At 41.7% G+C, this 16369-nt stretch overlaps 1 protein-coding gene across 1 annotated transcript; it reads right to left on the bottom strand.

Moving 5' to 3' along the window:
* Positions 1–476: 476 nt before the first annotated feature.
* LOC135238638 (glycerol-3-phosphate dehydrogenase [NAD(+)], cytoplasmic-like) lies at positions 477–16296 on the bottom strand. Its single transcript, XM_064306759.1, has 8 exons — positions 16139–16296; positions 8886–9063; positions 8017–8157; positions 7548–7686; positions 6999–7111; positions 5305–5541; positions 3096–3202; positions 477–1548 (listed from the first exon to the last, which is right to left on the bottom strand). The coding sequence occupies exons 1-8, from the start codon at positions 16180–16182 to the stop codon at positions 1452–1454; spliced, it is 1056 nt and encodes a 351-aa protein (XP_064162829.1). The 5' UTR covers positions 16183–16296; the 3' UTR covers positions 477–1451.
* Positions 16297–16369: the final 73 nt, after the last annotated feature.

Raw genomic sequence — 16369 nt, 5'->3', positions numbered from 1 at the left:
TTTAATGAGCATCACCCAGTATCTGTGCAGCTACTGGCCAGGGAGAGGAGTTCTCGTACGACCCCGACAGAGAGGAAAGGTTACTGTGACTCTAATGGAAATGGTAAAGGTGAAGAGTTTAAAGTAGCAGAGGGAGGAGAAGACAGATGTCAGATGCTGATCAAATTACACCAAAGCAGTGTGTGTGTGTGTGTGTGTGTGTGTGGTGGGGTGTGTGCGAGCGGTGTGTGTTCGGAGTGTGTGTGAGTGCAGCATGTGTGTGCATAGTGGTGCGTGTGGATGTGTGTGTGTGTGAGGGTGTATGTGCATGTGTGAAAGAGGGGTCTTTTTTTGTATACCAGCAGGATTTTAAATAATCAATTGTGGCACTGAACCAAAGGGCACAGCCATTTTCACCAGAAACTCATTTACACTGTGAACCCAGTTTGCATTATATAAAGCACTACGGTGGATTTCAAACACAGCCAAATTACCTGTTTTTGTGCTTAAATAAATATATTTAATTTTTAAAATACATTTTTTTGCATACATTCTCCACATACATACACAGGAAAAACCCGAAGACCGTAACAAGGAGCAGGGAACTGCTGGAGGGTGAAAATGAGCACGGGGGAAGGACGTGTCATTCAGCTTAAATTTAACATCTTAAAGTGAAACTTTTAATCCAGCTGAGTATTAACCAACAGGACAGAAAGACACTCGAAGGCACTTAAAACTTGCCAGGCTTTTGGAATGGCCAAATGAAGAACGTTAAAACCTGTCACTTGCAGGGCTCAGCTCAGATATAGCAGTTTTAAGATATAAAGCTAAGGAAGTCCAACATCATAGGATTACTTTGTATTACAGATGGTAGTTTATAAATGTTTTTTTTTAAAAACACTTTAGGTATTTTCTAAGCCCTGTGAATGGCACTTTCAGAAAAAGCATTCACACTCCGCCATTTTGATTTCATGTGAAAAAAGGGACTGGCAGTGCTTAAGAGCATGGAGATGCTCGTGTTCAATGCGTTCGTCATCCCAGGTTAAAGGACAAAGGTTATCATAGCAGAGTTGGCCCCAAAAAGAAGGTCTTAGTTATCATAGCAGAGTTGGCTGCAAAAGTAGGTCTTAGTTATCATAGCACAGTTGGCTCCAAAAGAAGGTCTTAGTTATCATAGCAGAGTTGGCTCCAAAAAGAAGGTCTTAGTTATCATAGCAGACCTGGCTCCAAAAGCAGGTCTTAGTTTCCTCTAACGGGTCATTTTGTGACTAAGGAGACCCGCAAGGGAAGAGATGGATTTTGGGGTGGATGGCACAACAGCAGTGGAAGAATGCCGGAATATTCTTTTAGTTCCTTCTCTTACAGAAGGCAGGTGGAAACAGGTGTGGTTAGACCGTTAAGTTTGGCAATGGTCTTCCCCACTAAAACCTCCGCCCCAGCCGACCCCCCCACCTACGACATCACACAGCAGGTTACATGTGTTCCGGATGGTTCTGGAGACAGGTGACAAACTCTTTGACTGGGAGGCCCTTGAAGCAGATTTGGTACACAGCGGTGAAGAGGGGGAACCTGGAGGAGACAGACAGAGAGGGAGAGTATTAGCGCTGCTGCTGCTACTACTACTATTACTACTACTACTACCATTACAACTACTACTACCATTACAACTACTACTACTATTACTACTACTACTACCATTACAACTACTACTACCATTACAACTACTACTACTATTACTACTACTACTGCTACTCCTACTATCATTACAACTACTACTACTATTACTACTGATCCTATTATTACTAGAACTGCTATCACTAGTTCTACTCCTAGGGCCATATTTACTAAGGATTTGCGGGGCTTATATAGACGCTAACGAGACAAATTGTGTTTTCCTTATTTGCTAAGCTGATGCACATGAGGTTTGCACTGGGAAAACAAGAGAAAAGCGGTATCCCTAAAGATGTATGTTTCAATATTTATAAAATTGGTCTCAATGTTTTTCCTCTTTATCTGTATTTTTTTCTCCAGTATAAATTATTACTTCTGTAGGTAACCCTGAAAAGTGCCAAACTCTTGGTGCTGTATAAGTAAGAGGCATGCCCCACCAAGCCGTAAGTGCCAAACTCTTGGTGCTGTATAAGTAAGAGGCATGCCCCACCAAGCCGTAACTTATATATATACCGACCATCCCAATACTGCTACAAATACTTTTATAATAACAAAACAATATCACTATTATTAGTACTGCTACTCCTACTATTACAACTACTCCAACTGTTACTACTACTACTACTACTAATCCCACACTCGCTACTACTACTGCTGCTACTACTAAAGTGCTTGGTGCTAAATTTGAGTATGTTTTACTCTCTTGGACAAAACGGTCTGTAATCTATATATGTTCAGAATGTATATTTTGGGTCTCGGTTAGCATAGGCAACTTGGACTAGTGAATTAGTGATGCTGCATCTTTACTCGCTGATCTGGGAATGTTGTTAGCCAGATCTGGCGCTGTCGCTCATATAAATGAGAAGGGTGCATTTATGCTTCTCCTGCATAACTCTAGATAAGACCATCTGCTAAATTAATTCAACGTAATGTTAAATTAAAGCATAACCTTCAAATGAGTGCTACTCCCTCTTTTAATAATAATAATAATAATAATAATAATTACTAGTACTGTTGTTAAGTATGTTCAATTCACCAGAGGCTAGGGTATATTTAGAAAAAGGTGATAAATACAAGCAAAGATGGCTATGATTCACCAGGAATTATAAGAAAACAGGATCATTATCACTCATTCAATGTAGTTTCACTCTATGTTACTTTCATAGGAAGCACTAAGAGAAGAAAATGGTGATTATTTTATGTTTTTGCGCTAAATTGTGACAGTGTCGGGCAGGCGCAGCACAGCTGGCAGTTGATAACTGAGATGGCGTGTGCGTGTGTGTGTGTGCGTGTGCGTGTGTGTGTGTGTGTGTGTGTGCGTGCGTGCGTGCGCGTGTGTGTGTGTGTGCGTGTGTGAGTGTGTGTGTGTGAGTGTGTGTGAGTGTGTGTGTGTGTGCGCGTGGAGTCGTCTTCGGCCTGTCACTGTGGAAGGCCGCGGTGCGTACTTGTCCACCATGTTCTTGCGCTGGAGGATGTGGTGAACTTCGGCGGCGGTCGCCGGGCCCTGGAGCTTCTGCCCGTTGAGCATCTCCTTCTCCAGCTCCTCGATGGTCTGGGGAGGGAACAGACGCAAGCCCGTTCATTCTTACGAATGAATAGAGCTTGATATTACCTTGCTATGGCTGATGGAACATCAAGGACCACGCTGGAAATATGTCCAGGACTTTTTCCGTGTTATCCTTGACAATTTCTTCACATGCAAGTCTTTTGATACATGTGTTTTAATTTTGTCAAATAAACTAAAGTAAACGAAATGAAACGAAATGAAACGAAACGAAACGAAACGAAACGAAACGAACGAAACGAAACGAAACGAAACGAAACGAAACGAAACGAAACGAAACGAAACGAAACGAAACGAAACGAAACGAAACGAAACGAACGAAACGAAACGAAACGAAACGAAACTAAATAATCTCCCTCCAGTCAACAGAAATTTCTCACCCAGCCCCTCCACAAGACGCTTCCGAATCGAGCTCAAATTCTCAGCTTCCTGGCTCCATATTGTCGGGAGTTCCTTCTCGTTCGGAGGCACAGAAATTTGGAATACTGTTCCCCTTGTCCCGCAGAACAGATAACACGCTCTCACACTTCAAACGCTCTTCGCTGACTACAGCTAGGGCATCGTTTCACTAATTCATCACAGCACCTTTTCCCCCCATGGTTTAATGACCCTGACATCGCTCGATTAAGCTCTTTCCCCCTCGATAAGCCTTTCCCGTGCAGACCGTTCATCTTTTAACACCTATTTTTATGTCTCCTTTTCTGCACCACAGGAGACAGGCTGTAAAAAAAAAAAGTTTTATAACAGATTCTGATATTTAAAGTTTGTTAAAAAAAGAAATTTTGGATTAATCATTTTAACACTGCACTTAATGTATAATAAAAATGAAAAAGATGAAGAGACACAAATGTTCACTCAAGTGCTGCGGAGAGAAACAGCAGAATCAGCAGGTTTATTGAATCCCATCAGTGAAAATAACAATGTTATAACTACACTACAGCCTGTTTTATAATTCAGTACGACTAAAAAGGGAGTTTGTATCCAGAGACAGCAGTCCCATAATACAGGCTAGGGCCTGTAATATATCAAATACTACCGTAATATTCAATATTCATTTTGTAGGGGACACAAAATTAAGCTACATTGATAATATCGCATTGTGCTTACGCTGTACTTTTTTATGCGGCCTGGCCAGTCGACTGCAGAACCATGCAGCACGTAGTAGACGTTTCTGCAGACATGGAGGACAGGGGCAATGATCTCCCCTTCTGGAATTACACCAGAAGCTGAACGCATGAGCAGTGGAACCAACGCGCGCCAGTTCTGGCATGTTCATTTAACACGTACAGTGTTCTTGTACGTGAAGTCCATCGGTGGATTCTTGTGGGCTGCTCATAAACTGCCTTTAGAATCATGCTTAACATTATTACTAATTAAATTTTCATTTGTTCATTTGTATTATTGTTAACATTGCATGTGTTGCTAGTATTTTTTAAACAGTTTAAAGAATCTTTAATGAACAAAACTTTCCTCTGAGAATATTTTGTTTGCTCTAGTTTAAATGCGTACTATGCAGCAGTGTTAGTTTTGCTGTGGGCCTGTGTTTACAATCAAAGTCTCCTTCTTCCTCAGCCATGCCCACATTTTATATTTTATATGCATTTTTATACCATTTTTATTTTTGTGTCTCTGTTTTTCGATAGCTATCACGGCCGAGGAAAAGCACTTTCAGGGTTCACTCCGGTTTTTGAACGAGTCTTGTCAGCTTGTCATTCTTCCTCTGGGAGAGTGCTTCCAACGGTGAAATTGTGTCTTGCCACCGAGCATCACTCAGGCCAGAAACTAGACAGACTTGTGCTCCTGGTTAAAACCTTGTAAGAACAGCTGTGCAGCCAGGGAAGTTTGTCTTACACCAGACTCAGGACCCATGCACACCAACATAAAAGGGAATACTTGGACAAATGATTTTGGGCTTGAAGAAGTGTTCATTTGTACTTAGCCTTGTGTGTGCTTTGAGCTCATTCAGTGTGCACAGTTCACACTTCTGTCTGTGTATCCCACAGATCCCACTAAATATTTTGGTTCTATTGAAAAGAAATCTTGTGTACTGGGGAGAGTTTTTAACGTTCCGCGTTTCCGTGGAACCTCACCTTCCCGGTTTTGGCGAAGGCCTCGGCGATCTTGCGGTTGCGGCCGCCGTAGCAGGTGGTGATGAGGTCGGCGACGCCGCAGCTCTCCAGGAAGGTCGTCGGGGAGACGGGCCCGGCCGTGCAGAAGACGCGGGCGAAGGCGATCATCTCCATCAGGCCCAGACGGATCACCGCCGCCTTGGTGTTGTCCCCGAAGCCCAGGCCGTCGCAGAACCCCGCGCCCACCGCCACCACGTTCTGCGGAGGGAGGCGCAGACAGAGGCCCTTTTCCAACCTGATCTCACGACAAGCTTCAACAAAAAGAGAAAAGCTGCATCTTTCCTGCGCTCTTCTTATTTTCCATATAGCCTCGATTAAAGTTGAGACGCTTACTAGTAGTGGAAGAGTGTGGCAGTAGTGTGGTGTAATGGTTAGGAGGGAACTAGCTCAGAGGTTACAGGTTTGACTCCAGAGGGGGGTGGGGGGGGCACTGCCGTGATACATCTAAGCAAGACACTTTCTTCAGTACATATCTCTGACTGTACAAATGGAATGCATGTATAGAATAAAAACTCTATAAGCTGCTTGGGAGAAGAGCCTAGAGAAAACGTTTGTATATCTTGGGGAAAAAAAATATGCAATGTGTTGTTAGAAGCTAGATGATTCTGCCTGGATCAAAGATCTGATGGATCTTTGATCCACATAAGGCGAGTAAATCCCCAATTACAAGCAGTTTCTACAAGGCACTTCTCACTTTTTGAATAACTTTGGTCTCTTCCTTTGCTTTTACAATTGTGCCTTTCAAGTCATTGCATCATACTACATCACATTAGAATACATTACTTTAGCAGATGCTCTGACCCAGAGGGGCTTACAGAACATAAGTGCATTCATTCGGGTTATATGTGCAGCAATGCTATACCCCTGCAACAGCTTTCCGACACCAGCAAGGAAAGACACAGCATCACTAAAGCATTAATAAAAGTTGCCAGTGCTAAAAACAAAAACATAAGACTATAATACCATACATTATGACCATAAATAATCAAGCCACTGTACTGTACAAGCCCCTGTTGTAATACGTTCTCCTCTGTTGCTATTGCACAGGACTCAGCAACTATTTTATACCCTATAGGCTCCACACAGTACTACAGGAGAGCCAGTGACTATTTTACGCCCTACTGACCACATATTCTCAGAGATTGGTACCCTGGCTGAGACCAATCATACTCCCTCGCTGCAGTCTCCAGATCATAACAACATGACATAATAACATTACACAGCGACATAGTAACATACTATCAACATACCAATATAAAAATAACCTAATCACACAGTATAAAATAACATTATAACATAACATTACATAATAAAATAGTCCATTAGTTAGTGAACCAGGCCCGCAACTAAGAATTTGCAGGTTTGATTTGCAGTTGGTGCACTACTGTGGGACTGTAGTACCAAGGTAGTTAACCTCAGTTTCTTTAGTATATATCTAGCTGTAAGAATGGACAGTATGTTAGCTATGCAAGCCATACAGGATAAGCCTATCCGATAAATACAAAAGTATATATAAGCTCACAAAGCATAGAACCACACAAAACCTCTGTGCGCAAAAATGAAAATGTTAGCTGTTAAAGTGGCTGTGGATAAGCATTTCTGCTCAAATGCTGAAATGAGAATGTTAAATATCTGCATGCAGTACCGCCCCTCACCTTCAGAGCTCCGCAGATCTCCACCACATCGGCCTCAGCCACCACCGTCACACGGAAGTTTTTGGTCTGCATCAGTTCCTTCAACACAGGGCCGTGCTCCGCGCTCTTGCAACCTGTGGAAGGGACCGTGCAACCTTACACACCTACACCCTTACACATCTACACCCTTACACACCTACACCCTTACACATCTACACCCTTACAGGGGATCTGCAACCTTACACATCTACACCCTTACAGGGGATCTGCAACCTTACACATCTACCCCCTTACAGGGGATCTACAACCTTACACACCTACACCCTTACACATCTACCCCCTTACAGGGGATCTACAACCTTACACACCTACACCCTTACACATCTACCCCCTTACAGGGGATCTACAACCTTACACATCTACACCCTTACAGGGGATCTGAAAACCATGATTAATTCAGAAAACTGAATCGAAATCAAACTGACCTCAAAAAACACTAATCGCTCAGCACTACTAAAACCCCCCACGACTGAAGCACATCTGATCGCATGCATTCTCCCCACCCTTTACCGATGGTGGTTTCACAGAACTTTTCCTCAGCCACCTCATTGGCCAGATTGGCTCCCATCAGCACCGTCATGACGATGCCCAGCTTCTCTCTGATGACATCGGAGATGAGCTTCAACCCTTCGGGGCCCTCGTCCACACCCTGAAACACAACCGGGGCGTCACGAACGCTGCCTGCGCCGGCCTCGTCCACGGAAGAGCTGGGGAGTCGGGAAATCTTTACAATCCATATTTTTATGATTTCTAAATTTATAAGCAGCTGGACATTGCAAATAAACAAATCCTCCTCACTCACGTAGAAACCATGACTCTGGTTTCCTAAGCCTATTGCCCTTAATTATCATATAGGGACACAAAAAGTTTCTTCAAAACAATGTACCAATTGGAGGAATTAAAAATACAAACAAAATAGTAATAACGAAATGAAAAAGGAGAACGTTTTCCCAGAGGAAGCAGATTCAAAAGTGCAGACCTTGATGAGAGACATGCCCACAGCGTCGCTCTTGATGTGGCCCTTGATGGTGTCACACACCCTTCCAACAAACTGGTGCGGGATGACGAACACCAGGATGTCCGTTCCTTTGACAGCATCCAGCAGCTCGGGAACCGCCAACTGGGGAAAAGGAGGAGGAGCTTCGTCAGACAGTGCTTAGCTTTACACTTTAACCACTTCAACAGTCCTCTCTTCAAAATGCATCTGTTCTCTGAGAATGCCGTTAATACGTCGCTTTGAGTCGGCAGGCGAAGATTAAATCTGACCCTCAGATAAGAATAAATGAGAAAGATTACAGCCAGTCACAGCGTGCTGACATCAGTAACATTAAAGAACATTGGGTTTCTGAATGTAATTAGGCTCAGCTTTCACTCATTCTTTACAAAAAAAAAAACATTCTGCAGCTTATTCTGTCAACAACACTCAAACTTACACATACGATTATTTCTAATGTAAGATAAGTCTAAGTCTATATTCAAAAATAAGTCTATTTTAATCTCAATGAGGCTAAACTGCCTAAACGGTTAGAAAAAAAATGTAAAACAAAACTTAAGTCCGTTCTAAGTCTACTTCAGTCTACAAGCATGTCTATGCATGTCTGTATAAGGCTGTTATAAGTCTATGTAAATCTATAAGGCTGTTATAAGTCTATGTAAATCTGTAAGGCTGTTATAAGTCTATGTAAATCCGTAAGGCTGTTGTAAGTCCAGGTAGGTCTGTAATAAGTCTATGACATATTTATCTGGCATGCCTAATCATGGCCCACCAATCGCCCACACAGCCCGGTAGCCATATATCCATGCAGCATGCCTTGACACCTTTTATTGCAAACGACACCGGTTTCTCACCACATTGGGGGGCAGCTTGTGTCCTGGCAGGTACTTCACGTTCTCATGGTCAGTGTTGATTATCTCAGTGAGCTTGCGCCCGTTCACCATCTCCTCGAACACCCACATGTTGACCGTCTTGTCAAACTTTGGGTTCGTCGCCGTGTTGGAGCCCACGATCTTGGCGATGGCAGAGCCCCTATGGGCAGAGGGAGGATTTACACACTCTCATCGCACAAATCGCACAAATGGACGGATGGGACAGGGCGTTTGAGCTGTTCCTCTCGTTCCAGATACGTCTCACTCTGCCTTTCCAGAAGCTGGACATAGCCACTTTTGTATTCACATACTTGCTTTTGCGTTTGAACATTTATTTTAGTTTGTTTCTTCAGCTTGATCCCTGGCGGGGATACTTGAAGAGTCTAAATTGTCCTTCAGGTATGAATGCATGTGAATGGGGTGTGGGCTCTGCAATGGATCGGTGACCTGTCCAAGGTTCATTCCTGCCTCTCACCCAATGCATGTTAGGATAGGTAAGGAGAAAAACAAGTACAGTACAGCAAAGCAACCGTTGGAATATTTCTGGAGTTTTTAACCAAAAGCATTTCTCCCAAGTGCAATGCATTTTATATCTGCATTCTGTGGTCTGCAGAGCTTCACACGGGAAAGAACATTCACAGGAGACTGAACTGCGCCTCTGCCCTCAGTCAGCTCAAATATCTTATTAAAGGGCAAAGTAGCATCCCTGCTCTAGTGCACAGTTAATATCACAGCCTGCCTAAGACTGTCCTACATACACAATCCACATGCAGACCACTGGGTAGGGTGATGGCTACGTAGATAACGAGCCAGATTTCTGGATGTTCTGTGAAATACAATGGTCCCCAAACCTTGCTTTGGAGAGCACACACGTTTTTGTTTTTATCTTAAAGGAAAAAAATCACCCGATTTCATGAAAACATTGTTGTTACTTATACTTATTTTGGCAGTAATTCATATCAAATACGACTTCCCGTATGTTTTTGCAATTATCTCACATTTTACAAAAGCGGCATTTCATTTGCTGTTGTACTACAGTTCCCATAGAGTACTTCACCAACATATCATCGACATTATCATGGACAAAGACTTTGCAATAAACTATGGGAGTCTGAGGCAAGGAAACATGAAAAGGGCCCAGTACAAGGATTAGTACACAAAAATGTATACATGATTCATTTCATGATTAATCTCAAAGATAAGCCCCGATGCCTACGTATACTTTTAGTATTAAACAAGAGTTCCGCCCTTCTAAGTCATCTGGAGTAGGCCTAATTTGTTGAAATTGTAAGAATAATATTTAATAAAACAAGATATTACACATATTGGGCTGCATTTATCATACCTGAGCCAAACAAATTTGATCGCAAATTGTTCGTAAATGCATTTTAACAATATGGGTTTTATCAGTTTTCCTATGCCAGTATGTTCGTAGGATACAAACAGAGTTCACAGAAGGCCTCTAAATTGTTCATATTGTGTGCATAAATTAAAAAACACGGTTGTAAAGCTTGTGCATTCCATTCATTCATCTTTTATTTTGATTTAAAAAGAGTAGCAAAATTATTTGAACAAATTAAAAGTCAACTGAATATTAGAATTGTTCAAATTATTATATAGAGAATCACAATTGGATTGAACATTAAAATAGGTGATGCTTTATTTGCATTATCCTGAATAACTGAATTAATGCTTAACTGCAATTGAAAACAAATTCCAAAAAAAACATGTAAACGAAGTTTACTATAGAGAGGGCACAGAAGTCATAGTTTAGGCCTGCATTGCTACGGCTGACCTCGCTTTATTGGATGATTTGGGGCATGGCACAGGACCGGGTAAACATATCGCTGTCACCTTCCAAGGTAATTCCAGATAGCGACGTATCTCCTATAATCTGGCTAATGTGTTCATCCAGTGTAGTCAACTCAAACTCACCGGCCAAACTCAAACCTCCCCCTGCGGCTGGTGTTTTGTTTGTGGGCTGGGATTTATTCTTTGCTTCCAGTTTCATTTTCGTTTAACCTGTCGCATAGTTCGCAGGATTAAATAGACAGTTTACGACAGCATATGGGAGAGTTGCTATAAATGTAACCCTTGATAAATGTAGCATGGTCCATAAATTTTCGTACACTGCTGCTATAGTAGCCATTTCAGGTTTGTACACATGTAATCCAGTCCTCTACCGCATGCCAAAAGAACTGAGCAAGTAGACGACCTTCGTGGGAAATATTTCTAGAAAACTGTTTGAGCGAGGCTTGTAAAAATCTGTTCCGATAGTAATTTTTGGATATAAGGCTTTGTTTTTATTTACAATAAACCAAATCATACATCATCTTAAGCATCTGTCCTTGAAAAGTTTGTTTGGTTTTCAAAGTGAATTTTAGCAGGAATTTTTTGCTCGGTGACCAAAAAACAATGTCCCTGACCATCTGTATGAATTTAATAGTGGTTAAAATTATGCCGCCTCTGACAACAATTACAATTATTACAGCTATGCTATTACAAACCAGATTTTCAATTGCAAATTGGCTTGCCAACTGTATTTAGAAACTGGTGTCATGAAGCCAGTCAGCGGTGTCACTGTAATCCTGGGTGGCAGTGTTGTATAATGGGTAAGGACAAATACAAATACACCATCCAATCTATATTAGTCTAATGCTTGGGAATGCGTGGTCTAGGCCACACTTTATAGCTAGCCAATATACCACAAAGTGAGTAATTATTATTATTATCATTAGGCGGCCCAGCACCAAGGGTGCACAAGACCCCTATTGTTTTTGCTAGGATTATTAGGCGGCCAAGCACCTAGGGTTGTGAAAAGATAGTTTGGTTTTCAGAGTGAATTTTAGCGGGAATTGTTTGCTCAGTGACCAAAAAAATGTCCCTGACCATCTGTATAAATTTAATAGCTGTTAAAATTATGCTGCCTCAGATTAAAATTACACTTACAGTTGAGGCCAAAAGTTTACATACACCTAGGCTAAAGACATTCAAACTCAGTTTTCACAACTCCGCACATTTCATGTTGCCATACATTTCTTTTGGCAAGTCAATTAGGGCATCTACTTTGTTTACATCAGAGGTCATTTTAAAACAATTGAATAGAGATTTATTTCAGCATTAATTCACAATATCAGAATTTCAGTAGGTCAAAAGCTTACATACACCAAGTTGACTATCTCTTTAAACAGCCTGAAAGATTCCAGAAATTGGAATGTAATAACATTTTAGAAGCTTCTGAGTGGCTAATTGTCATAATTAGGAGTTCATTGGCACCTGTGGCTGTATTTAAGGGCCTACCTTTAGAGCCACTGCCTTTTTGCCCGTGATACCATGGGAAAATCCAAGCCACTCAGCAAAGACCTCAGAAAAAAAATTGTGGACCTCCACAAGTCTGGTTCCTCCGTAGGAGCAATATCCAAACAACTGAAGGTACCACAAGCATCTGTACAAACAATTGTATTGAAATATACAAATCTTGGGACCACACAGACACTACATTCAGGAAGAAAGCACAAATTAACTCCCAGGGCTGAACAAACTTTGGTCCGAAAGGTTCAACTGAACCCCAAGACAACAACAAAGGTGAAGGAGTCGGACGCATCAGGTACCAAAGTATCTACATCCACCATTATGAGAACCCTACATCGCCATGGCCTGAAAGGCTGTCGCACAAGGAAGAAGCCCCTACTCCAAGACTGGCATAAAAAAGCCAGAATTAAGTTTGCAGGTGATCACCAGGACAAAGACCTAGCCTTTTGGTGGAGTGTTCTCTGGTCAGATGAAACAAAAATTGAACTGTTTGGCCATAATGATCAGTGCCATGTATGGAGGAAAAAGGGTGAGGCTTTTAATCCGAAGAACACCATCCCAACTGTGAAGCATGGGGGTAGCAACACCAGGTTGTGGGGGTGTTTTTCTGGAAAAGGGACTGGTGCAGTTCATAAAATAGGCTAGATGGCATCTTGAGGAAGAAGGATAATCTAGAAATACTGAAGCAACATCTCAAGACATCAGCTAGAAAGTTAAAACTTGGTCGCAACTGGGTCTTCCAGCAGGACAATTATCCTAAGCATACCTCAAAAGTTGTAACAAAATGGCTTAAAGACAACAAAGTGAAAGTATTGGAGTGGCCATCACAAAGCCCTGACCTGAATCCCATAGAAAGTTTGTGGACTGAACTGAAAAAGCGTGTACGAGCAAGGAGGCCCACGAACTTGACTGAGTTGCACCAGTTCTGCCAGGAGGAATGGGCAAAAATTCCAGCAAAGTATCGTAAGAAGCTTGTGGAAGGCTACACAAAGTGTTTGATTCAAGTTAAACAATTAAAAGGCAATGCCACCAAATACAAAAACAAAGCGCATGAAAACTTTCGACCCACTGAAAATCTGATATAGTGAATAAGAGCTGAAATAAATATGTCTCTTAGCTATTATTTTGAAATGACTTCTTATGGAAATAAAGTATATACCCTAATTGACTTAACACACGAAATGTATGGAGTTGTGAAAAATTGAGTTTGAATGTCTTTAGCTTAGGCATGCACACAACTGTAGATCATACGAATGTAACATTGGACTGCATATACGCTAAAATGTGACAAAGATGTTGTTTATCAAATGCAATTCTTATCATTCCATCAGCTGAAAATTATGGGTTTATCTGTACAACCTATACTTTTTAATTTGGGGATTTGATTGAATCTATTTTATTTTATTTGGATAGAATGAAGTTGCCAGTGGTGCGCAAGCCTAAAGTTTTTGCACATGCCCAGGCAGTGATTAAGTTCAAACCAAGAAACGTGCCCGCTGTCCCGAGTGGAAGGCTCGTGTGAAATGGGAGTTGCATCATTCCTCACATCCTATTCAAGCCGCAATAGCATAGCATGACCCATTGTCTACTGCACGGAAAGGCTAGACATGACAGAAAGAACCAGTAGAGTATAGAATTTACCAGAAGTCATCATTTGGTGTTAAGAGGAGGCGTGTTCTCTGTCAGACATAATTGAAAAGGTGGCTGAAAAAATACACGCATGCAAAGCGTACTCTACAGATGCTGACTTCAGTGACGTTGCAGAGGCGCTACACAGAAACACCATTGCCTGACAGAACCTGGCGTTTTCAATGACAGCTATGGATGGAAACCCACTGACTCTGTGGCTCTCCAGGACCAGGTTTGCAGACCCCTGTCAGCAGCTACACACAGCTAAAAATACTGAAAATTGTTGGCAAAGCTCCTCAGATCCAAATCTCCTTGGAAACCTTGGACATAGTTTAGGTTGTTTCATTGGATTTCCCAAGCCACGCCCAATACTACAGCCTCAGTCAGTTTTTTTTTTTTTATGGAAAAATTATTTGTTATTAAATATAGTGGCCCATGAGTATAGTCAGAATAATGAATCTCATACAATACTGTGGCTCACAACAGAGAGAACCCCATCCACCAACAATTATGTCACCTGGTTATGACTCCTTTACCCCCCATTACCGAGAAAGAATTCAGAAAATGTATTTTAGGCTGAAATTAGACATTGCAAGTCAACTAATTATGAGGGTATGAGAGCATACTAAATTATGGGCACTGAGTGGTGTTCCCCTATTAAAACATAACCAGGTTGCACATTATACTGTATATATGTATTATATATATATATATTATACAGTATGTCTTCTATGGAATTTAAATGTGTCACAGAAATATGCAGAAATGATTTAAGTACACAGCAAGCCATCATGACAGACCCAGTTATCGGGAAGTGCTGCTGGCACTTGAGACACCTGTCATACTCAGAAATAAGTGCAGGTAATTAATTATGAATGTGGAGGAGAACTAATGATTTTATTGTAATTATTACTGTATTTACAATTGTACTTCTTGCTTCAGCTAATATGTACTCTTGAGTACACACCCTGCAGTTGCAATGATCCAAGGTCAGGGGTCTGCAGCTCTCCAGGACCAGGGCTGAGGACCCAGGGAGACCTTGTGGCTGTCAGGGACCAGGGTTGCAGACTTCAACCCTAGTTTCCCCGGACGGAATAGTACTAATCACAAACTGTCTTAACGGTTAGCCGACAAGACAAGTGATACAGGCCGCTTATTTTCTCACTCTCTACAGGGTTCGAATCAATATTAAATCCGCTACCAATTAAATCTGCACCTAAAACAAACTCAGAACCGAGTAACATAGTATTCTCTAGATATTACAACAAGCTACAGTGGGAAATATGTGAGAAGTATGGTAGAAAAACTTACATTGCTACAGTAACCTGAAATGCTTTCTCGACAGAGAAATGATATCGCCAAGACAGGAGTATGTGCAACCCGATACCTTGCAGATCTATAAATATCGCTCATAGCACTAGCAAATAACAGCGGTGCTTTGAATAGCCCATACTGTGCCTTGTTATTTTCTTAAGAGTTTTCCAAGCTAAAGTTTTCGTCCTAACATAAAACGTCTGCAACGATACGTAGTTTAACCACCAATTGACATTTACCGGTACGTTGTTGGCTAATGACCGGCAAGACGTTTTAGAAGTGTGGACTTGCTTCTCTTTAGCAACATAAATTCTACGAGAATTTCTCATGAGAATTCCAATATATTTTCTTGATCCAGATTAAAAGGTCATTCAGTTCATTCTTAAACCAATTTGCAATAGTACGATATAGGCTAAACGAAATTCAAAACTTCATGCGTGGCAGTTGCCAATTGAAATGTGACCGCCTACTAATCTGCCGGACTGACTCTCAGCGGTTCTTAAACTACCCTCTGTTGAGTATGCTAAGCTTTTTCATTGATAATGCGCTGCTTTAAAATATTCGTCAACATAGTGTTTTAGAAAACAAAAACACGGTCAGTTTTTTTCCCCACCCAATTTCAGACACAGGAGTATGTTGAAGCACCAGTTCAGTCTTCACAGTCTTCACGGCAGCCAAGATGTAAAAATAAATTCAAATGAAATTCGCCGCATGTGAAGCAGAAGCGTGGAGCAGTTTCACTGGTCCAATGCACTTATTCATACAGCTAGCCCGCTCGTGAGGTCCCAATCAGTGACTAGCGGTCGAATAATTTCTGTAATTGTAGCAGAGTTAATTTTTTCAAATTAATTTCCTTTATTACTGTATACAGACAGCACAAGTTACAGCACACTGTGTATTTGCGCAAGTCTCCGTTTCTTACCGTTGGCCCTTAAAACATGTACGCACTAAAATGAAAATGCCGTGACGTAATCGCTTACCAGTTGCCAGAGCCGATAATGCAGACTTTCTTCGGTGCTGCCATTGTGACCTTCCCGTGCCTGGTTGATGTAGCTGTCCCTCTAACGGTGCCGTTACACGAAGGCTGACAACTGGCACCCAGCTAAAACGTATTTATACTTTGCACGCGGCATAGCTCGGCGGAGAGCACGCCCCCCTCAGGATAGGTTTTTTCCGAGGGAAAACCATCACTTTCCCATCATAGATCAAAT

This window comes from Anguilla rostrata, chromosome 13 (genome assembly GCF_018555375.3).
Source record: "Anguilla rostrata isolate EN2019 chromosome 13, ASM1855537v3, whole genome shotgun sequence".
Lineage (NCBI taxonomy): Eukaryota > Metazoa > Chordata > Actinopteri > Anguilliformes > Anguillidae > Anguilla > Anguilla rostrata.
Note: the sequence above shows the minus strand (reverse complement) of the source record. Positions and strands in the feature narration are given on the sequence as shown.

Bases quoted from the DNA above. Each gene is read 5' to 3' on its own strand.
- LOC135238638 (XM_064306759.1), bottom strand. From the start codon at position 16,182: ATGGCAGCACCGAAGAAAGTCTGCATTATCGGCTCTGGCAACTG. The intron at 9,064-16,138 runs GTAAGCGATTAC...CTCTGCCCATAG, and splicing joins ATTATCGGCTCTGGCAACTG to GGGCTCTGCCATCGCCAAGA. The intron at 1,549-3,095 runs GTACGCACCGCG...TGTCTCCTCCAG, and splicing joins CGCAAGAACATGGTGGACAA to GTTCCCCCTCTTCACCGCTG.